This window comes from Schistocerca serialis, chromosome 1 (assembly GCF_023864345.2).
Source record: "Schistocerca serialis cubense isolate TAMUIC-IGC-003099 chromosome 1, iqSchSeri2.2, whole genome shotgun sequence".
NCBI classification, from domain to species: domain Eukaryota; kingdom Metazoa; phylum Arthropoda; class Insecta; order Orthoptera; family Acrididae; genus Schistocerca; species Schistocerca serialis.
The window spans coordinates 1,000,006,431-1,000,033,793 of record NC_064638.1 but is presented as its reverse complement, the minus strand read 5'-3'; the positions used below and the strand labels follow the sequence as shown (position 1 = coordinate 1,000,033,793).

The following is a 27,363-nucleotide window of genomic DNA, read 5'->3' as shown; positions in this document are numbered from 1 at the left end:
TTTCAGACAAGACACTTCTCGGCAGCCGTTTTTTCAGTAACCTGTCACTTCTGGACAAAGTATTGGTTTAATACTTCAGCGTACATAAATTAGAAATGTAGTGCTTGAGATTTCACATCGAAAACATAGACGCTATGAACTATAAAACACCTGATTTCCAGAGGTTTAGTTAGAACTGAAGAGGAAATCGACATGCTACTAAAAAGAATCTGCTATCCAAATAGCGTGATAGAATACTTTACAATAAAAGCTACACTGATGGCTATTCTCCTTATCAGAAAGCAAAGATATTAAACTGCTGCCAAACTGTTCTCTTGCCTACATTCCACTGTTGTCACAGGGGTGGCTGGAGTCTTGATTGTCCAGGTTCTGTATGTCACCGATTGTCCATTTCCCCAGAAGTATTCAGCTTCGCAAATGTGTGCCTCAAATGTAAAACGCCCAGTGTAGGGAGTGAGGAGAAGTAGAGTATTCTTATGTGACTTATGACTGGAAAAACAGGCATTTATTTACGGTGTTACAGTCATTGAAGAACAGAATACTGTTTGTACTGTAGAGAGACGGAAACTATCCTACAAATAATCCTCTAGTTGAAACACTAAATATGTTCTGCAGCAACGATCAAATATGTCTAGCGCTGCAGCGTACGATGAAGAGGATTGGCACATGATAGTGCTATATAAGGTTATCAGTTCCCTCCCGATATCTCAACATAAATATCCCTCACTGACTTATCATTTGTCAGTGGTTATTTACACTAAAATCCTGCATAGTTGGCAATGAATTTAAAAAAAAGAAAACACTTTCAGAATGTGGGATAGTGTAACTCAGACGAAACACTTTTTGAGATATTGAATTGATTTTAAAACTAGCAGCTACAATATTTAGCTATCAAGTCAGTCTTACACAGCACAACGTATGAAGAAGCAAGGAAGGGTTAAGGTTTAACACTCCTTCAAAATGGAGGTCATTAGAGATTGAACACAAACTCGGATTGGTTCAAGGATGAGGAAGGGAATAGTCTGTGTTCTTTCAAAGGAACCGTCCTGGAATTTTCGTAAGGCGATTTAGGAAAATCATGGGAAATCGAAATATGGATGGCCAGATGCGGATTAATACCGTTGTTCTCCCGAAAACGAGTCTAGTGTACTAAGCTCTGCGCCACCTCACTCAGTAACATTCAAAGATTCAGCTGCTTTTGCTAGAATGGGTATCTCGACACCACACAATCATCGCGCTATAATCAGCTTACAAAGAATCGTATGCACAGTACACCCATATTTACATATATACTCTGCAAACCACTGTGAAGTGCACTGCAGAGGTTAGTTCCCATTGTACCACATTTTAAAGTGTCTTCCTGTTTCAGCAGGGTACGGAGTGCGTATGATTGCTTAACTGCCTCTGTGAACGCTATAATTTATCGAATCTTGTCTTCACGTCGGTACAGGAGCGATACATTAGGTACTGGTAGTAAATTCCTAGTTTCCTCACTTAATTTTGTTGCTGGAAAGTTTGTAAGTAGCTTTTGATGGGATAGTTAGCATCTATCTTCAAGCATTTACCAATTCAGCTTTTTCGTCACCTCCGTGACGCTCTTCCGCGGATCAAACAAACCTGTGATAGTTTGCACGCCATTCTCTGTGTACTTTCAGTTTTCCCTGTCAGTTTTCTTTGGTGTGGGTCCCACACATTTATCAGTATCCTAGGATGATTTGTGAGCAATCTCATTTGTAGACTCTATGACTTTTTCTTGCATCTAACCAATGAACCGAAGTCTGCCACCTGCTTTACTTAAGACTGAGCGATCATTCCATTTCATATCCCTAAAAAAAAGTGGCTCTGTGTATTTCTATGAGTTTACTTATTGCAGATGTGACTCACTGTTACTGTAGGAAGAGGATACTAAGTTTTTTTCGTTTTGTGAAGCGTACAATTTTTCATTTGTGAACACCTGAAACACGTCTGAAATCTTTGTGTCACTTAGAAATCTTATCAGAAACTGTGTGGGTCAAATTATTGCAGTTTGTTTCAGAAAGTACTTCATTACAGACAACTACATTTTCTGAAAACATCTGTGGTTACTATTAGTATTGTCCTCCACGCTATTTATGTATAAAATGAACGGCAAGGGTGCCAACACATTTCCATCCGACATACCTAAAGTTACTTCTGCATCTGTTGTTGACTCTCCAGCCACCAATAAATTCTCAATCAAGTCACAAACTTCGCGCCATATCCCATATGACATTCGTTAATAAGAATTATTGTTATATTGAGAAAATTCTTTTCGGAAGTAAAGAATTATTGCATCCACCTGACTGCCTTCCTCTATAGGTTTAAGGATGTCTTGAGAGAAAAGCTCAATTTGAGATTCTCAAGACTTAACTTTTCGGAACCGATGCTGATCCGCATGGACTTCATTCTGCTCGAGATACTTCAGTATGCTTAAGCTCAAAAAACGTCCTATGGTTGTGTAACACATTCAAGATAGTAGTCGCTAGTATTGTGCATCATTTCTACGAGGGTTGACTGAAAAGTAATGCCTCCATCTTCGTAACTCTTCAACAGTTGGCTGCATTGGTATGCGGCAGGTACTTGCTTGTTCCGTATCCTTTCTCTACAGCTCCAGTTGGCGGGAAGCCTTAGCATTGAACGGTTGTGTTGTCACAGTGTCATGTATTGAACTCTGCGCAGACGATCGGTCAATGCGATTTAAGCAACGTGCAATCAATGAATTCTTGACAGCAGAAGGTGTCACCTCAAAGGAGATTCATCAGAGAATGAAAGCAGTTTATTGTGATTGTAATGATGTGAGTAGTGTGCGTCGTTGGGTGAGTAAGTTTAAAGATGTTCAGGCGGGAACATCTGACCTGCGTGAGAGACAAAAGAGTTGGACGTACTGTGACAGCAACCACCGAGTTTCACAAGCAAAATGTTGGCAGATTGATTCACTCAGATTGCAAGCACAATCCGCGTTTCACAAGAACGTGTGGGTCACATTTTTGCTATGCTTGGCTATCGGAAGATCTGTGCAGGATGGGATCTCCATCTGCTGTCAAGAATTCAATAACTGCACGTTGCTTAAATCTGGTTGACCGACCGTCTGCGCAGGGTTCCATATTTTACACTGTAGCAACACAACCGTACAATGCTAAGGCCTCCCGCCAACTGGAGCCGTAAAGAAGCCAGTACTGCCGAATACCAATGCTGCCAACTGTTGAAGAGTGACGAAGATGGAGGCATTACTTTTCAGTCAACCCTCGTGTTACCGTTATTATAGGCGGGTGTGACCTTTAAATCGAAACCACCCCACATGGATGCACGGGTAACGTAGAATTTTCACTCTTTTCGTAGTAGAATGATAACTAATGCTACCATCCCCTAAAAAAGTCGAAGACTAATGTGATTAAGCGGAGATTCCAGAACGTATGTTACTGCTGCAGAACAAGACCGCAAACATAGACGATGGTACCATTCCCAGTGACTTTAAGTCTTTGAGGAGTAGCTTAGTGGGGCGCATTTCTGAGTAGACACTGAATGTCAGGTTACATAACGGATTACTGATATGCGTGATATGTCTTGAGGCACCAGGAAAGAACAGTTGCTGGTACAGAATGATGTTATCCTCGTAGTGCTTGAAAGAAAATGAGCTGCCAGAACTCTTGTAAACAAGGAAAACTCTTATTCCATGGAAAAAACGTAAGTTAAATAGTGAAAGATCGCCTAGTGTTACAATGAAGTGTGCAACTGCGGTACTTGTATCTGTGCAGTTCAGTGAAGATACAACTGGGATGATGTTTGTGGCCACAACAGATGGCAACAAATATGTCGCTAAGAGGATGATGAACATATCTTGGATGAGCAGAAGTGTTTACAGGATGAGAAATGTCCCCATTCTCTGCTCCAATATACACTGCCTGACAAGAAGTGGAGCATCCAGCTATCATGATCAGATGTCAGTTTAACTTCATACACTCCCACATCAATGTCGGATATATAGATGACTAAGAGTTAGAGTTTTCTTTGATAGGTAGAACAGCAACAAGGATGTATTAGTGTTGTTATCAGGCTCCGTAGAGCATATAGGGGCCCTGAATGGAGTCAGATGTTGAGTGATACTTTGAAGCATACAGAGGTGTTGTGTGCTCACGTGAGTCAGCGTTGACAGTGTCTGAAAGAGTTTTAAAGGGGCCTCATTGTGGGACTCCATTTGGGCAGCTGGTCGAACCGTGCAGTATGCAGAGTTGTGGAGCATCTTGATGTGGCGGTGGCCTGACTTTGGGCTACATGAAAATGTGAGGACTCTCATACTCACTATCTAGGTTCTCGTCGACCACGTGTAATTACACAAGGAAGGATCGCTACACCTTCCATCCGAGAATAAGTAATGGATTCTCTACAACATTCTGTGCCATTCCTCACCATTGGGCGGAAACTAGTAGCAGTCGAACTATAGAATTATCGTTTCGATGTGTAGACTGCCATTAACAAAAAATGGTTCAAATGGCTCTAAGCACCATGGGACTTAACATCTGTGGTCATCAGTCCCCTAGAACTTAGAACTACTTAAACCTAACTAACCTAAGGACATCACACACATCCATGCCCGAGGCGGGATTCGAACCTGCGACCGTAGCAGTCGCGCGGTTCCGGACTGAGCGCCTAGAACCGTGCCATTAACTCCATAGCACAAATGGCTGGGTGTAGAGAGGTGCCAAGACCAGGAAACATGGGCTGCTCATGAATAGCAACACCCTGTGTTCAGCGATGAATCGCTGTTCTGCACTACTCTGGATAACCATTGTCGGTCAGTATGGGGGTGACCTGCTAAGGGAACCTATTCTTCCAATGTTTTGGAGAGGCACATTGGTGTTACTCCTGATGTGATGGTGTGGGTAGCCATTGGGTATGACTTCATGTCACAACCGCTAGTGATTGAAGGAACACTGATGGTACATTGGTACGTCACGGATAGTCTACATCCTCATGTGCCTCCTCTCATGTGACAGAGTCGTGGTGCCTTCTGCAGCAGGACAATACTTGTCCACACATGGCACATGCCTGTTTGAACCATCTGCGTGATATTGAGATACTCCTGTAGCCAGCATGATCTGATCTGTGCCCGATGGAACATGTTGTAACACCACATTTTATGTAACCTCCAAAGACCGACATGTACCATCATGTGTGCTTGGTGGCTGTACAAGAGTGAAAAAAAAAGGATGCGTCGAGTAGAAATCAGCACGTCAAAAGACCGTTCAGGACCATTTGATGACAAATAACCCGCTGATGTATTCATAATTCACATATAAATTTTGTTTTGAAGTACTTAAAAATTCAGCTGTGAATTAGAGCATAAACAAATGTCAGAGAGTAAAAAAAGCTCTGTAACAATAATTGCCGGAATACTGCAGAACCAAAATCTGGAAAGAGATTTCGCCTGCTGTCATTTTGAGAGAAATGAAATGAAATGAAATGATCATGTGGCATTGATGGCCGGGAGGCCACATCCGGGGAAGTTCGGCAGTTGACGCCGCACTGGGCGACTTGCGTGCCGGTGATGATGATGAAAGGATGACGAGGACAACACAGAAGCCAATCCACGAGCGGAGAAAATCCCCAACCCGGCCGGGAATCCAACCTGGGCCCGCTGCCTGCTCGGCAACACGTTACCACTCAGCGAAGGAAACGGACATTTTGAGGGAAGTTAATTATTTACTCGACACGGCGGCAGCTGATAAAAACGATTCAAGTTTGAAAGAAGGACCTTCTTGTTCGCGAGTTGCATAGGAATACAAAAAGCCCGGTTGACACTGTGCTAGTGTAGAGAATCTTCGAGGCAATACGAAAGTGGACATTTTCTACAGCCCACTAAGCGAGCACCAGCCGCTTACACTCTCACGAGGTTGGCACGGGCACTATCTTATGAAGTCGCAAGGTGGCCGGAGTGTAGCGCCAGCCTGTCCTTGAAAGGTCTGGCCACGGCCACATCTGCCCATTCTGTCGGATCTTCCTCGGAACCAATCACGACTGCGTCTTGCTACAGATATTCACCACATGCATTCGTACATTTAATGTTTCACTCATTTGAACAGAGCTTAGCAATATCGCTCGATATCGATCGCCATTTCGTTCCCTTGGAGATCGTACTTCGCCATACGATTGCAGAACGTGATTGATCGAAGTCTCCCCTCCCCCTCCCTTCCTTTGTCGCTTAGACATTCTTCTCATGGTACAGCATTTCCTTTTATTAATGTGTAATGTCAGTGATGGTATCGTGTTCCAGTCTGATTTCAGAATATATCTCTTGTTTTTGTTACTTCTAAATCCTTTTCCTTATTAGTGTTACGAACTCCTACCAGCTTTCATCAGTATCCAAACAAATCAGGTGTCCTCTGTCAGTATGAATGTTGTCGGTCGGACACTAAGTCATATATCAACCTGAAATCTCGGCGCCCTATTAACATTTTCTCGTCAACAAACTGGGACACGATCTTTTCACTTATGTCACCAGGGATTACGAGAAATGTACCAGAGAATTCAGGCGTGGGACTAGCTTGGGCGCCAGTTCTTTCCCAGTGCCAATACCAAGAATATCAATGACCAGTTACAACAATTATAGGCCAGCTTGCTTCTGGAGTGGGTACAACGGCTTTATGACACCCTTCCCAACCGAATCAGTGCTGGCGTCGTTCTGATACGTGAGCTCATACTGCCAACTTTTTTATTAATTTCACTCGATTTTATAATCACTGAAGTAACATCACATTCCCCCTCAACCCGTGAAGTTTCATTTCGTTTCCTCCTGTTCTTCTGGGTGCTTCTCATTTGTGTCAACCAGCGTATTTTGGTGCCCTTTAATTGTCTCACATGTGATGTGTCTGCATTAGAAAAATACGTAAGCCAATACAGTGTTTGGAGCTATCTTCTGAAATACCATTTCCAAATCTGCATTTTATCACAGTCAAGGGCTGTAGCGACTGCTGATTGCAGTGACCTACTTAAACGTCGGAACGAAGCAGTTCTGGGAAAGTTTATGTGTTGTACTTTGGGAAGAATGTATCATTTAGAATGTCTTGGCTGACATTCGTGTTGCTTAAAAATTTACCTTGCAAAAACTCAATTCTCGAAATGGCATGTACGGGGATCAATAAGCCTGTCGTAAAACTCTTGTCTTACACACAGACATAAAATGACAGTTATTTTACTCTTGTCACGAGTGTGTTGAGGAACTTTTGTCTTACCTATGTGAGTCATGTCATTATGTTGGGTTGGATGTTGTCAATGGATTGACTCGTGTTAAGCTTTCCTTAACACGGTTATAAACTTAAAAGTGCGAAGGTTTATGCTGTTGTGTTTTTAGTGCACATTCTATGGTGTATATTAACTCATTGTCAGTTTTAAGCGCACTGGGAACAATACCTCTGGGTCAGCGGAATGTTGCCGCAAAATATAGCACGTCCACAGCAACAGGATTTTTACACTGTAGACTGTTAACGACTGTTGATACAAGTAACTTAAAGAAACAGAGTTCATAAAAGCTTACCAAGCTTGAAGGAAAGAATGGTCAGTTTTCTCAATCGTCTGGCGACGTTAGGACATTACTTAAAGCGCCATGCAGAATATCTATTTCAAATTGTCAGGCATTTAAATATGTTAGATCGAATCATTGGTACAGGTATGAATACATCACTTTTTCTCTCTTCAGGATTTCGAACAATTTCATTGGAGAAAAATGATGTCAAGTGAAGCGCTCTAAATGTGATTTCACTTAATATCTCGCAGAATAGGGTGTGCGATATTCAATGTTCGTAAAACAACTAATGTCTGTGCTCTATACGGCACACACGTAAAGGTAATATTTCCTCAATTAATTATCTGCTATAGTAAACCAGGATCGTACCAAGGTACACAGTTCTCTAGAAAACCTATAAACAAACTATTTTCAGATACCAGGGATTCAGTAACTGCTGTTGCGTCGCTTTCTATGTACTTCCATGTTAAATGTCTTTCTAGAACCTAGAAAGCTTGTGGCTATTCCTGTTTAGTCCTCTATAAGGACGAATTGATAGATAAATAATCACATATTTATTGGTAAGCTCTTCACTAGCTGAGCCCGACAGTGTAAAAATAACTAATCTCTCCATCCACCGCTACGGACTATCTCGTCTACACCTAATATGCTGTAGGCCATACAGTGCACGTTACCCGCAGCTTGAATTCTCCAAAGGTTGATTTCAGTACTGAATGAGGTAACCAATAAGATGCTACATGAGTCCTCATAAAAAACTGTAGGTTGGTAACGGATCGTTTAACTTTTTTCTAGAGCAGACGACTGTGTCTCAATATGATCAAATCCGGGGATGGTGGACAACAGACACAAATACTGCCCCGTTTTTTTCATGGAATGAATACGATCAGATAACTTGAGCATAACCTTTCATTTCAATGCGGTCTAACGAACCACTGGAAACAATTACGTCTCCACCCAAAACTTTATGAAACCTCTACTGTCTTTTTTGCCTCGGTGTTCTCCAAAAGTGTTATGCAATGTGGAACAGTGTACATATAAGTAAACTTGTAGGATATATTATGAGTTACTAGTCCAGAATTTGTACTTCTTGCTTAACTGAAGCATCTTCTTGTCACAAGAGTTATTGGGAAATTGAGTTCCGCTCGGTCGCGAAATAGAAACCACTGTGAAAAGCTGGTGAAGCTTTGCACAGATGTGTTGACCAGTGTTTCTAGTATGCCCCATCGATCGCTTCACTTCGCTGTTTTCAGTTCTGGGAGCACAGTGAACACGTAAAGATGCCTTGGAAGTAGTGTGTACCGAAAATTATGGATGCATGCTGGGAGATTTCGCCTGATTTCATGCAACCCACACTCGTTTCGTGTTATCGCGCAATAGGGGTGAGAGTGTCACTGATATGATACGCGAGTTGGGGTGGCAGTCACTGGAACAAAGGAGGTTTTCTTTGCGGCGAGATCTATTTACGAAATTTCAATCACCAACTTTCTCTTCCGAATGCTTAAATATTTTGTTGACATCCACCTACGTAGGGAGAAATGATCATCGTAATAAAATAAGAGAAATCAGAGGTCGAAAGGAAAGATCTAGGTGTTCCTTTTCCCACGCGCCATTCGAGAGTGGAATGGTAGAAAAGTAGTATGAAAATGGTTCGATGAACCCTCTGCCACGCACTCAAGTGTGAATTGCAGAGTAACCACGTAGATGTAGATGTAGACGTAACTATCATGCATTTCCTTCTTCATGACAGTTCTCGGCCGCACACAGCAGAGGCAATGAAGACGCTCCTGCAGCGTTTTCCGTGGGTAATCTTTGATCGACCACCATACAACCGGAACGTGGCGACCTCTAATTTTCATCTCTGCACACATGAACCGCTGGCTATTAAGACAACATTTTGGCACAGACAACGAGTTGCATACCAGCGTAGAGAGCTGCCGGGGAACACAGGCACTACCTTATATGACGAGAGTATTGTAAAGTCGGTTTAACACTATGAGAAATGTCTAAATATGAGAGACGACTATGCAGAGAAGTAGGTGGAAGGAGTAGCTAACTGGTGGGAAAAAAACACGTTTCTGATTTTCACACAGGTTCCAATTTCGCGACCAATCGGAACTTACTATACGAATAACGCTGGCTATTAAGACAACATTTTGGCACAGACAACGAGTTGCATACCAGCGTAGAGAGCTGCCGGGAAACACAGGCGCTACCTTATATGACGAGAGTATTGTAAAGTCGGTGTAACACTATGACAAATGTCTAAATTGGATAGACGACTATGCAGAGAAGTAGGTGGAAGAAATAGCTAACTGGTGGGAAAAAAACACATTTCTGATTTTCACACAGGTTCCAATTTCGCGACGAATCAGAACTTATTGTACGAATAACGCTCGTATCTAGTTAACGATACGTATGGTAATAGCAGTTCTAACATGAGTAATTTTTTAAACTGCCGCAGTGGTATAGAACAGTACTGAACTATCGCCTTATTAGACATAGCAAGCTTTTCACGTCATCTTGTAAGTTTTTTAGAGGTTAGCAGATATAGTTTCCTCATGATGTATTTATGCTGTCACATCACTATGAGAGACATAGAGGCTTTAGATACCTTTGTCAAATGTATGGTTGTTCTCACGTATACATAAAATATACAAGCACCAATAATAATTTTCTGTAAAATCCAACACGGCGGTAAATTAAAGCAAAACAACTACCACACATGTACTGGCAGCTCGTAACATAATATTATAATAGTATAAATTAAAACTCGTGTCATGGTAAATTAGAAAAAAATCTACGGAAATGAGGTACTAATACCGGATTATTCGTAAGGTCACGAAAATGGGAAGTCCTATATGTTGAATACCTTTACGGATGCAACCAAACTTTAATTACAGGCCTATGCGATCTGTTGGTTAAAATTTCGTTCTAATGCGAAAATATTTCCAGTACAAAAAAAAAAAGAAAAAAAAAAGAAAAAGAAAAAAATCCAGTCTCGAAGGAGAAGAACGGTGTCAGTACACGAGGCTATTGGATATGTCTAACATTGCTGTTAGGTGGAAATGAAACAAACCATACCTAGAGGATGTGCACGTACAGTTTACCACCTTTCATCGGACTTTGAGAGTCGTTCAATCATTGGCATTCTGTGGAGTGCAGCGACGAACCTTCCTTCTGTCTGTGGCGATGAGATCGATGCTATACCTCTCCGGGGTTGGTTGATATTGATTTAACAACTGGTAATTGCTGAAGAAACGTTAAATACTAACCAGTATTTGTCAAGAGTGGTAAACCCTGTATGTGTAATAATGATAATACCTTTAGCTGTATGTGTTACTTTTAATTTATTTGCAACCGGTTTCGGTGGTACAGTCCACCATCTTCACTATTTCAACGGAATATTGTCATTATACGAGTACTTCAGTAAAAGGTCCAAAACCATCGATGTCCGCGAAGCTGTCCTCTGTGGTGCTGCCTATACATATGAAGCACATCACATCAATTTAATGGTTAGTAGGAATCTATTTTCCACTAACAATTACGTTGATGTACTACAGTCATATACACCACAGACGAAAGTTTCGCGGACTCCGTATACTTTTCTTTCTTTTTGTCACTTGGAAGGGAAGTGAGTAATACTTCTGATCAGAACGCAACTCTTACGTTCTTTTCCACAAATTTTCCCCAAAGGGAGAAATTGACGTACGTATGAGAAACCTCGCCTTAGGATCATCTCTAGTAAAGCAATGTTTTAGACGTTATTTAGTAAACTTTACAAGAAATTTAAAAAATATTTGAATTAAGGGTGAGCCATACATGAGGTACATTGTCCTTTGGCGTCACTAAAATACTGTCTAGACTCATTCAGAGATCTGATTCATTTATCGATAACTTCCTAAATGGACAACATTACAGCTGTGTAAACAGTAATTTTGATTTAGGCGTTACTATGAGACGAAGAGAATAGCACTAGAGATGAAACTGTGGCTAGACGTATCGAATGACGAGAAGAAGCTCGTTGTACGTTTCCATTATAATATTCAACGAACCGAAAAAAAAAATTGCCGATGGTAATAATATTGTCTGTGAGATACTGTAATGAAGTTTTAGATTCCAATTTTTCCACATACCCTGTCACATTTCACTTGTGTTGTCTTCCTTGTACGAATACAAAGGACAGACGTAACTCTACAACGGGACTAATGTCTGGCTTTAAATACTCCATGAAATGCAACGATGTCAGCAAGACCGAGCGAGGTGGCGCAGTGGTTAGACACTGGACTCGCATTCGGGAGGAGGACGGTTCAATCCCGCGTCCGGCCATTCCGATTTAGGTTTTCCGTGCTTTCCCTAAATTGCTCCAGGCAAATGCCGGGATGGTTCCTTTCAAAGGGCACGGCCGACTTCCTCTTCCGTCCATCCCTAATCCGATGAGACCGATGACCTCGCTGTCTGGTCTCCTTCCCCAAACAACCCCCAACCAAGATGTCAGCAAGGGAATTCTCATCAGACTGCATAGCTGCTCAGGTGTTGCATATTCCCGATGAACTATGCGTCGGAGATCCAGGAGGTCAGCAGCCTTTTCCATTCACAGTAGTGCAGTCAACAACGTTCACCCTTGGTCGATGAAAGAACTGAGGAATGTGGCGTAAACATATGAGCCTGTGCAGTCTTTGCAGAACGAGTCTCGTCTCAAGTTTTTATGATTTACAGTATTGGTGTCGCCAGAAACAGTTTTCAACAATCTTGAAAGTCTAGATTTTCGTTGTTAACACTTAAAGGTACTCACATCAGGAACACCACTACGAAAATGTGTGACCCTTAACACAGATGTAGCTGGGATAACTATGACATTTCTCAGCGTGTGAAACTGCTCTCGTAGACAGATTTCTTGCAGATGAATATTAACCACAGCATGCACTGGCCAATGAGGCCTAGCGATTTTAATGTCATAGAGCTCGTCTGTGATTCATTCGGTTAGCGTATCATCCAGACAGTTCTTTGAAAGATTGTTTCATACTACCATCCGGACAGCTGCTGTGACAGATGTTCCATACCTCTGCAGAGGTCTCCCTCATCAATGGGATTCATTACCAGAAAAGCTCTTGAACCTTTGTGTAGTGATTACCCCACGTCACTCCCAGGCGTGTGTGTCACGTGCAGGCAACTCTAGCCCTGTTCGGTTTCAATTGTGGACATAGTTGTATGTCATCTATCTTGTGGTTAACACTTACTATTTTGTGTAGTGCGTAATGCATCCCGTTAAGGAAAAATCTTCAAATTTGTTGAACACGCTGAACTGCTAGATCTTAGACATTGAACCTTAATCCTCCTTTTATTGGCATTAGCGTACAATTATTGTGTTCTCTACTCTTATTGTTCTAATTCTTACTTATGATTGTTTTAGTATATATATTTTGTAGAGTGCGTACAGATCTCTGCATCTTTTCAACAATTACCTGCTTTCCTGGTGATTGTCCATGTTGTTGGAGGAAAGATCGCGTCAACGTTTCAGCGGATTGCAGTTTTTAGTTACGAGCTCCATAAACAATCACAATACACGTTTGTTTCAGTTCATCAGAACTTGCAAATACTTCTTAAAATGTCTATTTGTATGACTACATGCAAGACATAGTTTTCAAGATGATCACTAATTTTTATACAAGAACTCTTCTATAGTATAGAAAACGTTGTAAAGGAAAAACATCATTCTTCATTTGAAAACGGTGGTGCTTCCTTTCATGCATTTTATCTGAGAGCAAACTGTTAGAGACTTTTAAAGATGCACATTTAATTCCTTTCCGTGCCAGTATTACATTTACTAGAGTACATCACAGACCAGGTATCCAGCAGATTAGCTTAAAAAAAGGACAGTTGTGGGCCCAGTGTAGGACACTGAGGAACATCCTCTGTAATTTCTTCCCATGAAAATGATATAGTGACTCTTGTGAATTAGCTGAACAGCTTAGTGTAATGTTCTGCCTGTTACTTACACCATAAACCGTTTATTTAAAAATATTACGCACTTGTCTCTAGAAGATTATGGCTGCCATATCAAAGGACTGGATTCGTCAATAGAAAGATTACTTTCTACATCTGTTTTAAATTTACAAAAACGTGGAATTTTCCAAGCAGGCCTCCTCCTGTTGCCATGCAGATCACTTATGTGTGCACAGTCACCGGAGCTGACGGCGGAGTGTCGAGTGGCAGCGGCTAGCCACAAACCGCAGCCGACCCGGCCCGCCGCAGTTCGCAATACGCACCGGTCGCGTTCGCTGTCTGCACGACGGACCCCATCCAGCATCACGCAGAAGCGTGGCCTCCTATAATACAGGGTGTACGTTAAGTCCGGAAACACTTTCAATTATATATTGCACAAGAACTAAACATTGTACAGATGTCATACGTATTGCATTTTGAAGAGAAACTCTGAAAGCTTTTTTACAAACATTCGATATGCGAACCATGTGTGACCCGGCAGACGTCAATACGGTAATCGAATTCTTGCCATACCCGTCCCAGCATGGCATCGTCGACTGTGGCAGTCGTTTCTCGTATTCTCTCTCGGAGCTCTGCGATATCACGTGGTAGAGGCGGTACATACACCAGATCTTCAACGTGTCCCCACGGAAAAAAGTCACACGGAGTGAGATTTGGTGACCGTGGAGGCCATTTCATGAAACAGCTGTCCCCTTCTGTAGCGCGGTCGATCTATTGATGCGGCAGCTCTGTGTTCTCGTACTCACGAACTTCACGATAAAAATGGGGTGGAGTCCCATCCTGCTGAAAGATGAACGGAGAGTCCGATTGCATTTGAGGCATCAGCCATTTCTGCAACATGTCTCCCGTACGAGCTCCACATTCACTTCACTCACACTGGGACGACCGCTTCTCTTTGCCGGGCACAAGCAAACCATCGTAACGAATTTGTTGTACCAGTAGTAAATGGCCTTCCTTGTTGGTGTCTTCTTATCATACTTTGTTATAAACATGCGTTGAACAGCTGTAGCACACTTGTTGTTGTCGAACTCCAACACATAGAAAACTCGCTCCGCACCTGAACTCGCCATGTTTGCGACTAGCGCTGACTTTCGGCAAATTACCAAACTACGCTGTGCCGGTATACATGAAAAAAAAAACCTGGGTTTCTCTTCAAAATGACATATATATGATATCTGTACAATGTTTGGTTTTTGGGCAATAAATAATTGAAAACGTTCCCGTACTTTATGTACACCCTGTATTCCTCACAGGGGATCTATTATATTTTTGGGTAATTAATCATCGTAACGAATTGGCGCAATTATCCTCTCCCATAATTCTGCCATTTCTGTATCGTTTGGCCCCTTAGCACGGGTAGTAAAATTTAAGGAGATCGCAGCATTATCTGGCTACTAGAATTACTAATGAATGCGTTTGTGTTGTGGATCGTTATGTTTCACTGGCACTTGTGCAACAGCACTGATGAACTGAGCAGTGGTTAAAGTTTCTGTGAATTTGTTCGCTGTGTATTGTCATAAAACTTGATAAGGATTCTAAGTTCCGTATCAGGACTTTAGAATTGGTCGCACTAGAATCTTGTGGGCCGTTTCCTTTACAGATGCCCTGCACTTTTCCATTGGTTGCCGACCGAGATAACTTGATTTCAAATCCTTATCTGCGCTTTGGCTAGCACTCCGATGGCTAACCATCTGGGTCTGGCGAGCGCTGTTCGCAAGCAGGGTTCACTTAGCCCTTGTGATACCAATTGAGGAACTACTTGACAGAAGTAGCGGGTCCTGTCACGAAAACTGACAACGGCCGGGACGTGTGACCATGTGGCCCTCCATATCCGCATCCAAGAGACGCATGCCGGCTGAGGATGTCACGGCGGTCGGCCAGTATCGTTGGGCCTCCCGAGGCCTGTTTGGACGGAGAGTGTGGCTTCCCTATATGGATTAAGGCAAAGGCGGAGATGGTTCCTTTGCGTAGGAGACAACGATTATTTTTTTCCATTTTTGTCAAAGCTCAGCTCGTGTTCTATCCCTCATGAATTTCTCGCCTATGGAAGTTTAAACTCATCTTCTAATGCCTGTACCAGTATGAAGCTCTGTAGTGTGATGCATATTTCTCGTTTACTTGTGATACTGGCACCAAATGTCTCTAGAATATTAACCTTCGTCCTCATATTTTATGTAAATCTTTACCCCGTAGGTACTTTTTCAGCTTCATAATTTGGCTTAAAGTCTCTTTCAGTGGCAATAAAAAGTACTTTTTGCGGCATATGTGATGCAATAAATTGCTTAGGCGGCAAAGGCAACCTTTTAGTCCTCGTATAAAATCAATATTTACAAGTTACTTACAGATCTGCTTCAACACTCTTTTGAAATGCTATCGGAAATGGGTCTATTTTACTGGAAATGCCACGTGCGCCATCAGCCCATCATCTCTTCCATGTCTTCTTTGCCTTCATTTAATTGCGCAATATCCAGCCGGAGATGTAATTTTCTCCGTTAATTGACTCATACTTTTCTCTAAAATGTAGATCCTGGTTGCAGAAATAAGAATGTAATGCGTTAACTGTTTAAAGCTAGCTGGAGGCCTTTTGGTTAGCGTATTTTTTATTGATTTATGTACTTCACGAAGCTCCAATCGCCGTAGGGAAGTACTATTATACGTTTCCATGAATCAAGACCAATTGCTGTCAGCAACCCCAGTGACGGCATATATCAAACTATCCTCCTCCTCTTTGTATGTTAACACTTTTCTCCGAATTTCTTCTTTTGACTATAGATGGTGTTAACAGTGAACTATGAATACTGTGTTTAACGCACAATAATAGCTAAATGAAGTAGTGTATTGCTTAGCTATTAAATGTTATTCCAACACTGCTTAGTTTTAGTCACAGTTATTAAATAGGTGATATTCAAGAAAAGCTTTAAACATGGTAACCTGTTTTGCAAAACGACCAAAATTATTTACAGCATTAAATGTTATATAAACATCTCTCAAGGACTAGTGAGATAGTCATTTTTATTTCAGAAATTGTTGCTGTTGTAGAAGACTCACTGGACAAAATGTCACCCCTTCAAAGAGCACACTGGCGCTTTTGAGCAATGTATATGGAGCAATGTATAAGATGCAGAATTAGTAGCAGGTGGTCATGCGACTCTTCATCACCGGTGTGAGTCTTGCATGTGAAGTGGCATGCAATAGCCAGTTGGTTGAGTGGAGTTGCAAAGTAAGGTCGACGAGGCAGTATAGAGCCTCTGTTTTGGGATGTGCACATGACGCACATCATGAATGAATTTGCCCAATTTGATGGTATATAAATCCAACTGTTCAATGTTTCTACTAGAACGAGCATAACACTCTGCCTTGTTACACAATGTGTTTTTATGATGTTATGGGAAAGTTTCTTGTACCATGACTTGGGCCCACTCATTTGGGTTATCATAAACAACAACCAGTATGTGTATTTCAACTTGTCCACGAGGTGCCCTTTCTTCTACATCTTGATAAGTAAGCCTTGGACACCCTATCTTGTGAGATGACAGTAACAGTATTCAGACTGATGCCCACCTAAATTTCTGGTTTCACAGCACCATGCCAGACCCTGACTGGCCTGCTAAGTCATCCAGTCTTAATCTCACAGTACAGTCTGGTACTGTTGCGAGCAGAGGATAAAGTGTAGCAATCAATATCCCCACAATTTGGTAGCTCTGCAGGATCCAATCGTCAACAGTTGTCATCACCTGAACAAGGCATTCCTCCAAAAACATGTAGACTCTTCATCAATGAACTGAGGCCGTTATCAGGGCTAGATACATTGTTACTTGGTATTAGTGCCCTGTATCCTAATAGGGGACATTAATTTTTTGTCAAGGGTGCTTATATTAAAGTATGCAGTTCAGACCAGAGTACTATTGTCTTGAACAATTTTGTACAATGGTTAACAGTAGTAGAAATAGTGGATCACTAAAACCAAAGTGTTTGGAGTGTATTTACAAAAATAAATAAATAAATAAAAATTACCTTCTGCTTATTTTGAATAGCTTATCCATGGTGGCATAATAACTGGCGTTGGGAAAAACAGAAAAAAATATAAATATCGTTCGTGCAGCTTCAGTTTTATTGTACAAAAAAATCTCAATAAATAAGGCAGTGTATTAAAACTCTGTATATACAGTTATGTACAGCAGCAGAAGCTACACCAGAATGTACATAAGCAAAATATATCATAAGACTGGGGATACGTCCTCCTGATAATACTTCGAGTTAATGGAAAGTTACACTGACATGTTACTTTACGTTACAACATTTATAACGTGTTTATATTAAACAGTATCTCAAAATGTTAATTACTTACGCAATAATGCGATTTTCGAAAACATTTCAGCATGAAGGATACAGACAAGTAATTTTCTTTCTTTACATGAGGTAAAATGGTAGGAACTTTGTCATCCCATCCATATCTGATTATCAGAATCCTTTTAAGTGTGAGTTGAGGATCTTACAAATTATCAGAATGTACAGTGTCAATATTGTTGATTTTTTTTTTCTGCAAGTGAACAGAGGTATCATTTCTCTGACATAAGATGCATATCAAGCAACGAAAACATCAAAATGCACACAATTTCTTCATACAGCATATGCTTTTGATGACTCCTAGCTCCTTGCACATGAAACAAAATTATTTGCCACTAATTTTCCTTACTAAATAGTTTCACAGGTACAGCTGTACTGACAATCAGTTATTAAGTTGAGATCCTCATCAAAGTAAAACACACAGGAAAGTAAATGAATTTTAGAAGGTGTTAGTTTAAAATGCCTTGAAAAGGGTGGTTCTTTTTGGTCTATGAAAACAAGTTTTCTTTTGTTTACTTAAATTAATAATTTGAACATTATATTTTATGGAATGCTTGAAGTGCTTCTTCTGATACAGAATTATTAAATATAGGCCACATTAATGTGGACGCCACATCAATACACTGAACGTGAAAAAATGATTTGTACAAAATGACAACTCTAAATTAAGCATTTAACGATGTTTGGCACATGTGTGTTGTAAACAGTAGTGCATCTAGTTACTGTGAAGACAGTCTTGCATAGCTCAGGCACATTAGCACATACAAGCAAGGCATTTATGTAACACACCTTGTTACTGCTACTAACATTTAAATAGACACACAACATTCAGCTCTAATGCTTAACAGCAATTACTAAATTACACAGATCATATATTGCTTTTCATTACAATATTTTTATTTCCATTCATGCACAGTATTCTCCTTGGACATGGACATGATGTGCAGATGTTGTGTCACATCTCTAAGTTTGTGCAATCTGATACAAAAAATAATCTGATGATATTATGTGTCAGGCTAAAGTGGAGAACAAGTCAGAAATGGAATTGGATGTGTCACTTTATCCTATATTAATCAACTGTTGTCTCGCAAGGGACACACTCAAAACAGTGTTATTGTATTATTTTGCATACAAATAAAACTTGTTGGTGCTGTTGAGCAGGATGGAGGGGGGAGGAGATAGTTGGAGAAGGGAGGGGGGGAGGGGGGGGGAAGAGATTCTTCTACTTTCTCCTGAACATCTGAGTTTTGGTTGCTTGAGTTATTTATGAAATTTAGTGACGTTTTGCCTTCTGAAATACGTGTGTGGTTTACGCTACAACATTATTGAAAAAGTTACATTATTCATTAGATATAAACAAATCAGTGTATGCAATAAAGTTCAATTCCCTAAATAAAAACAAACACGTAAAGAGGACAACAGCATTTTATAACACAAGAAAAGACATTAATGCTCATCATATCTTCCTTATAATGTGTACTGATATGAGTGTCCATAGAAAGAAAAGCGGTTACTGGTAGTAGCATGTACACAATTACTGACATCTTGTGATTTTACTACATTTTTGGACATAAAGCCATGTGGAACATTTGTAACTTATTTTGCATAAAGAGGTAACTGATTTAATGAGTCTTTCTTCATTAACACACTCTTTGATAATAACTTTTTACATATGGGCAATGTTTACGGATTCTTACCGTTTAACTCAAAGTTACATTACAGTTGTTCTGAGAGTAATATCAGGCAATGTGAACTAGTGGAAAGTAGTGCCAAACAGAAGTTCAGGAGCTTCTTATGCCCATGTGCTGCTATCTCAATTGTCTGGGCATTTTAAATGGAATGAAAATGTATACATGTTCTCCTGTCATGGGATAGGGGGTAGCCATGATGCAGTGTTAGCTGCTTTGGTGGTTGCTCGAGTCAGAGCCAATATTATTCTACAGGTACAGAGGCGACTACACCTTGCCATCAATTAATTGTATAGAGGTACACATTATAAATATTACACTTTCTGTCATTATAAATAATAACAAGGAACCACTTGCGTGCATTATCAGTAACGAGTTTTCCTATTATATACGTTCAGAAAATGTGTCAATAAAGCAAATATGATAATACAACAGAAATGTACTCGGTATTAGAAAACATATGGAATGTATAACAGACCCTCTTAGGGTCACTTGAGACAACAAATCGACAGCATGTGTATCTTGAACCGAACTTTTAAGTTACCAGCACTATACTGACAACTACGTTCTTAATTACTAACAAAATCTACAGTGAAAAGTCTGATGGAAATGTGGCGTCCGGCTGAAAATAACATGTTAAGAAAATCTGTTTCACTTTACGCAAGTCTGTGCAAACGTTGCAGTTACTTTATAACAAACATACAATCATGGCATTACACTCAACACTCATTAAGTTCTTGTTGCTCCATTTTTCACAACAACTGTAGAAATAAGTGTCCTACTCTTTGAGAAAGTCGTGACTTTTTTCCCTCAGTCAATCCCAATATCTCAGCCTTTTGCTACGAGCAAGTGCTCGTTAGACTCACGTTATTTATTTAATCCGAAAGCACACTCAAGAAGCAGCGAGCTCTACAATGAGACACAAAAACTGTTTAAGGAACTGGCAATTTACGGGGGCATTCGTGTTAATTATGTGCATATGTGCAACTTAGTTGCAGTTGGGTACCATGTCGTAATGCAGATCTCTCGGCATTGTTCTCAGATCAGTTTCTTCGATGTTACGCTGATTTCAGCAGAATTCTATTATGTCAAGACTTTTGCTGACTGCTCATTGGTCGCTGTTGATGCCATTTTACCACGTCAATAGCAAAACGTTTTGAACGCGCCTTCCTAAATGTGTGTTTGCTCTATAGGAATATAATAGACTGTTTAGCGACTTTATTGTTCATTGTCATCACTGAGACAGTTCCCATCCCGCTGCATTCCGTAGCGTATTATGAATTTTCAAACTGTTCTCTGCGGGGGATGAAGGGCGGAGTAATGAAGCATTCAGTCGGGCCACCAAGTGTTAGCAATATTCAAAGCTGCAAAACGTTTCTGGGAAGCAGGCATACGTCGTAATGGTTCTCATTTATGGCATACGTTTCTTCCCATTTACACGATTTCTACGTGTTTACCGATTCGGATAACGGTAACCGCATACGGCCATACTCAGTACACAGATGCGTCCCATGACTGGTATCGTCGGCGCAGACTAATGGCGGCGGAGGGGGGCGTAGCGTGGGCGGCGGATACACAGTAAAGCTGCTGCTACGGTGGGTTCGACTGCTGCGACTGCTGTTGCTGCGGCGGCGAACTCGGCGATCGGCGACGCTCAAGACGAAGGCCTTTGCCTGAGACTCGAATGCTGTTTATGGTGCCGAATCTGGTCGTTATGTATATCGATGTCCCTGCTGCTGCCCGGCCGCAGGAACATGAAAGAGGAACCACAGCCCCGCTTCCGGCTGCAGCAGCCGCACTCCCGGCGCCGGCTGTTGGTCGCGTCGCACGCACCGCGCACCGGCCTGCCCTTCGACGTGAAGCCCATGAAGCGCTTTTTGTGGAACGCCGACTGGTACTGCGTGTATGCTGCTTGCCACAGCGTCTCTTTGAACGTGCAGCGTTTCTTCACAAACTTTTTCTGTGGAATGAGACAATAAGCCTGATGAATTGGAAAAAACAAATACAAAAAAATTAAGTCACGATGATATATCCACGAAACAAACTGCAGAACTACTAATTACCAATTTATCAAGTATAAAGTACCAAGAATTCATTATGGCTGCCTTCAAAATCACCAATTCCAAACCCATTGTGCTTCATCTCCTCTGCTGCTTGAAGCTATGGCTTCTCCACTTTACGTTTACTTAAAGACCGCTTGCAACACTTGTTTGATGACTTGACAGAAGACGAAACTGGAATCAATTAATGAATACATAGGGGATCCAGTATCAGAATCAGAAATTTGAAAGAACTCTCGAAGAGTGATATTAAAAAGGCAGAAGGAACAGGTAACATCCCAACGGAATTTCTAAAATCATTTGGGGAAATGGGGACCAAGTTACTATTCGAAGCTGGCGTGTAGAATCTATGAGACTGGCGACGTACCATCAGATTTTTGGAAAAAATATCATCCTGGCAATTTCGCAGATAGCAAAAACAAATAGGTAAGTGCCAAAACTATTGGACAATCAGGCTGACAAGAATAACATACAGAAGAGTTGAAAATAAAATCAAGGACCTGTTAGATGACGACCAGTTTGGCATTAGGAAAGGTACAGGCACCAGAGAGGCGTTCTCAGTTTGCGCTTGATGATGGAAGCAAGAATGAAAGCAAATCACGATACGTTCATAGGATTTGCCGATCTAGAAAATTCGTTCGGCAATGTGAAATGGAGCAAGAAATTCGAAATTTTGAAAAAATAGGAGCAAGCTACGGGTAAAAACGGCTGACATGCAATACATACACGAACCGTGAGGGAACAATGAGACTGGAGGGCCAAGAACGAAGTGCTCGGGTTAAAAAGTGAGGAAGATAGGGGTGCAGTCTTTCACTGTTCAATCTATATGTCGATGAAGCAATGAAAGAAATAAAGGAAACGTTCAAGCGTGGGATTAAAATTTATGGTGAAAGGATATCAACTAAAAGATTCGCTGATACATTGTTATCCGCAGTGAAAGTGAAGAAACAGTACAATATTTGTTGAGTGGAATGGACAGTATAATGAGCACAGAATATGGATTGAAACTAAACTATACGACGAAAAGAGTAATGAAAGATAACAGAAATGAGAATACCGAAAAACTTAACACCTAAATTAGTGGTCACAAAGTAGGCGAACTTAAGGATTTCTGATTCCTTGGAATCAAAAAACCCATGACGGACAAAGCAAGGAGGGCATAAAAAGCAGACTAACACAGGCGAAAAGGGCATTTCCGGCCAAGAGAAATCCGCTGGTGTCGAAGATAGGCCTTAATTTGAGCAAGAAATTACTAGAATATACATTTGGAGGAAATCATTGCATGATAGTGAATCATGGACAGTGGGAAAACGGGACGATAAGAGAATCGAAACGTGTGAGATATGCTGCTATATGAGGAAGCTGAAAATTAGACGGAACTATGAGAAATGAGGTGGTCCTTCGCAGAATCGGCGAAGAAAGGAATACATGGAAAACACTGACAAGAAGAAGAAACGGGATGATAGGCATCAGCGAATAACCTTCATGGTACCAGAGGGAACTGTAGAGGATAAAAACAGCAGGGCAAAACAGAGTTTGGAAGACATTCAGCAAATAAGTGAGGACGCTTAGTGCAAGTGCGGCGCTGAAATGAAGAGACTGGCGCAGGAGACGTATTCGTGGCTTGCCGCATGAAACTAGTCAGACCGTAGGGGATAGTGGTGTACCTTTAGGAAAATGTACCGTCGGTGTTTCAACATAGTAACCGATTTTAGGATCACATGAAGGACTGTGCATTACAGACCGCCATAAGCAGCCCATATAGTCCGACCTTGTAGTATTTTCTCACATTTTGAAAACCGTACTTGGAGTGCTTTTCGTAATTTCAGAAAAAGACTGCAGAACTCAAAAAGTGAAAAACAAAAGAACATACTCAGCTTCCATTAAAGAGCTGGTTATAGGCGAAGGTCAAAAAAATCTCCCAATGTACAACACTCTCCCCTATTTGACTATCGTGTAATAGATTGCATCAAAGTGGCAATAACCGTGAGGGATAGACTGTAGGAGACCATGGTAAATTATCACTGTTTTATTGGGTTTGGAATGGTAAGTAACACCGTAATTCTGACGATTTTGCATCCATTTGCAAAATCGTCAGTAATACGTTTTGTTGAAAAGTGTACTGCATAACAGCTACCAAAGAAACTAGTAATGGAATCCACTTGCGTTCTGTTAATAGAACTTTCTTTTTATGAAGTTCCATTTACGTACATGTACCCACCTTTCCAACCAGTTTCCACTTCTTATTGAAACAGAGGTACATTCCTGAGGCTTCACCGTATATCTTCAAAGCAATGTCCAGGTTCAGTGAGCTGATACTCAGGTTTTCTGAAACAGAGAAACAAATAAAAATTATAAGCCTTAATCTCATGTAATATAACTGAATTTTTACAGTTTCATGTACAGGGTTTAGACTTGAAATATCATTTAAAAATGTTGTGTAATCAGTAGCAATTTGAATTCACAAACAAATTTGGCTTCGTACAGTATCTTAACCTTGTACAGAGAAACAAGAGTTTTAACACCAAGAAGGTTGCATCCTAGAAAGGTAATTTCTTGCACGTCAACAATACCTGATCATTTATTTTATCTCTTGCATTCCTAAATCGACGTTTATCTGCAGTCTTATCATTAATCTGTTAATAGCGCAGTGCAGCGTTCTAACCTGGTATTCCTGTAGTAAAATTGGCTAAAACAGAGCTAACCATAGGTGTACTGAATGTGTCTCCTTTACCGTGTGTGTTACCAAACGAGGAGAAAACGCCCTTCTTGAGGATTCAGAGACATTTTAAATGGAGAGGAAGAGACATGATCAGACGCTAGAACGAAAATTACGCGTTTAAAATACGATACTTTAGCTGACAAGCGAGTGAGGAGGATATCAGAGGAGGCAGTTTCTAAGTGGAACCCACTCCATCGCGTCAGATAGCCTGAGACATTCCCCCCAACACTCCTTTATCTGCTTCACGGAGAGCCAAACAGGACGAGACAGGGTCATTCGACACTGGCAACTCTTTCGTCTAATTTTCCTCAGAGAACAGTGAAAACATATTCTGCTTTATACTGTTATCGTTTTTTTTTTTCATTCGGTAACCTCACTATGAAACTACTACTGAGTATTCAATACAGGAAGCTAACAAATGAAAGGACATGGCGATACAAACATCTTTTTAGGGAACCTGCAGGAAAGCTGTATCATGATGGAGATATGAATTTTCCTCCTCCTTCTCCTCCTGTACATTCACAGTGCATGAAAATTATCCATGCCACTATTCAGAGACGGTGTTTCAATTCTGGAGCGGTTGAACTTTTCGTTTTTCGCCTGTACCCGATAAGGAAAAAAACACAGGAAAACTGAATCACGACAATCGGATAGAGGTAAGATTTCCGCCAAAGAAAAAAATCTGAATTCCCGACGTACGCAGCTTACAGGAACAGCAGTAAACAAACATAACAACAACAATTTTTTTTTTGAAAAATTAATATCTGAATTTACAGTTCCAGTACGCTGTTATGATTCAGTGTTGTCATGAAGTAGTGATGATTACCGGTATACTACGTCCACTCGATTCCGTAATTTATTTGTATTCGCTGCAGTGTTGTTGTCGAGTGACGCTGCTTGTCTCAAGATGTCAGCCGTGGGGAGAATTGATTTGTGAACTACGCTTGAGGAAAACGTGGAGTTCTGACGATATGGTTCGAAGATTATGTGTTAAAACTGAGCCTCAAGGTAGAGATAAGTATACCTATTAGCTTCTCTGATAGTTTATAGTCGTGCATTGAGGCGCTTGTCATCAGGGCGTATACTGTTCTTCTGATACGATGTTCTGAAACTCCAACTGGAACATGACTTAAAACCACCTTTGCCTTAAACTGATGATGAGCATACCTTGATGTGAGAAATAAAAGCTGGTGGTCTTTCCGGCTTTTCATATCGAATAATGTAACATAATCATTAAGATATTTATAACAAGAACGAGGATGATTTACATTTTTTGTAATTTATTTAAATTACTGCAGGTTACTGCTAGGTGGTTCACTGAGTGAGATAGCATGATCATTAAGGTACCGAAAAAACAAGTACGATGTAAATTTTTTGTTGTTCATGTAATTTATTTCTGGCCAATTGCAGGTGATTCCTTCAACATGTACATGCGCATCCTTGAACAAATATAGCTGTCAGTGGAGAGCTGAACCGTATCATTTATCTAATTCTCCATTCTTCGCAATTTCAGAGACTTGCAGATCACAAATTTCCGAGCATTTAAACATAAAATGGTGTAATCATCTTGTGGTGCAGTTCTTCTTGTTGTGTCCGTGCTTGCTATGAATATTTTTTCTTCACGTGAATTTCTTCTTCACGTGAAACTATAATCACTGTGTATACATTACACCAGCGGCTCTCAAATTTTTTGAACCTGCAGCCATTGACGGAAAATCGTCACAGGTCCCCTTCATTTTTTAGAGTTACTGTTGTTACGTTCACATGTTTTCAAGTGTGCCTGTAGTTCAACAATTATAAGCTATGTTTAGTTCATTTTATGTTATCAGAGTGAATTGAAACTTGGTATAAAATTGATGACTTGCAATATTATATTTTTTGGCCGAACTGTAATGTTCCTGTCAGATTTTACGTAAATTCTGTATACGAGTGTTCAGAGACTTGCAGATCACAAATTTCCGAGCATTTAAACATAAAATGGTGTAATCATCTTGTGGTGCAGTTCTTCTTGTTGTGTCCGTGCTTGCTATGAATATGGGATGAGAAGTTCCGCCTTATGTAACAAAAAAGGGTGTCTTGCATAAAATGGTGATTTTATTTTATATTACTGTTTAAGATTGTTGACTTCATAGCAAAGAAATCCCCCCCCCCCCCCCCCCCACTCTCTCGGTCACGAGAAGAATTACCAAACATTATTGAAATTATTTCAGTCGCTGCAAGCAAGATTAGTGTGTCTCCAGTTATGTGGAATCTCTTACACCGAACAGTGCTATAAGAAACTTGGTAAGAGAATAATATGGCTGAGATGAACATGTAAAATAAGGCAAGGTTACAGCTGTTTGTCTCTAGTCATTATTATATTATTGTTTAAATGTAAGCAGTTCGGGCTAAGAGCTCGGACTAGGCGTTTCTCAGCAGCTAGTCCACTCATCACACTCATGAATAAACGAAATACAGGTAGCTGTAGCTATGAATAGTTCCTCTCGCTACAGCGAAAGGAAATGTTAATCTCACGTCACTGGGATGCCTCAGCCCGTCGTGATGCGAGCCAAGTACACGATGGGGAAGACGTTTCTATCAGAATGAAGTCATACCTCGGGTGCCCTACAGATCAGGTAGTCCATCACTGACGTCTTACAGCCTTTGAGCTTCTCACGTGGCACAGTGTTAACAGTGTACCGCTAGAATCTCGATTCGCAGAAAACAGCCACCGCAGCAAATGTAATAATTGCCTCGCAGAAACTGCAAAAACTGCCTCCGCCATAATAAACTGTCATAGGCATCAAAGTCGTGTGATGACAAGACTATCGATCGACTTTCGTTTACTGTAACCGAGAATAGACGGACCACAGTGCAGTAGGCCACTCACCATTTAAATGACGGAGATCAGTCGCTGAGTAGCTGTACAATACAGAATAGTCTCTTCGCTACTGGATACAAACTCCACCGACATTTAACCTCTCACTACACTTAACAGGGGATAAACAATAGGTCTGGGGCAGGAAT

At 40.8% G+C, this 27,363-nt stretch overlaps 1 protein-coding gene and 1 long non-coding RNA gene across 2 annotated transcripts in view; one reads left to right on the top strand and one right to left on the bottom strand.

Annotated features, from left to right (window-relative positions):
- LOC126413292 (uncharacterized) overlaps nucleotides 1-27,363 on the top strand; it is a 1,052,422-nt gene that overhangs the window by 649,668 nt on the left and 375,391 nt on the right. The gene's annotated exons all lie outside the window — the stretch shown is intronic.
- LOC126413281 (fibroblast growth factor 8-like) overlaps nucleotides 17,686-27,363 on the bottom strand; it is a 168,349-nt gene continuing 158,671 nt past the window's right edge. Inside the window, exons 4-5 of the mRNA XM_050083185.1 lie at nucleotides 23,857-23,963; nucleotides 17,686-21,535 (exon numbers count right to left, since the gene is read on the bottom strand). Coding sequence (XP_049939142.1) covers nucleotides 21,230-21,535; nucleotides 23,857-23,963 — 413 coding nt within the window. The 3' untranslated portion in view covers nucleotides 17,686-21,229. The remainder of the gene's footprint in view (nucleotides 21,536-23,856; nucleotides 23,964-27,363) is intronic.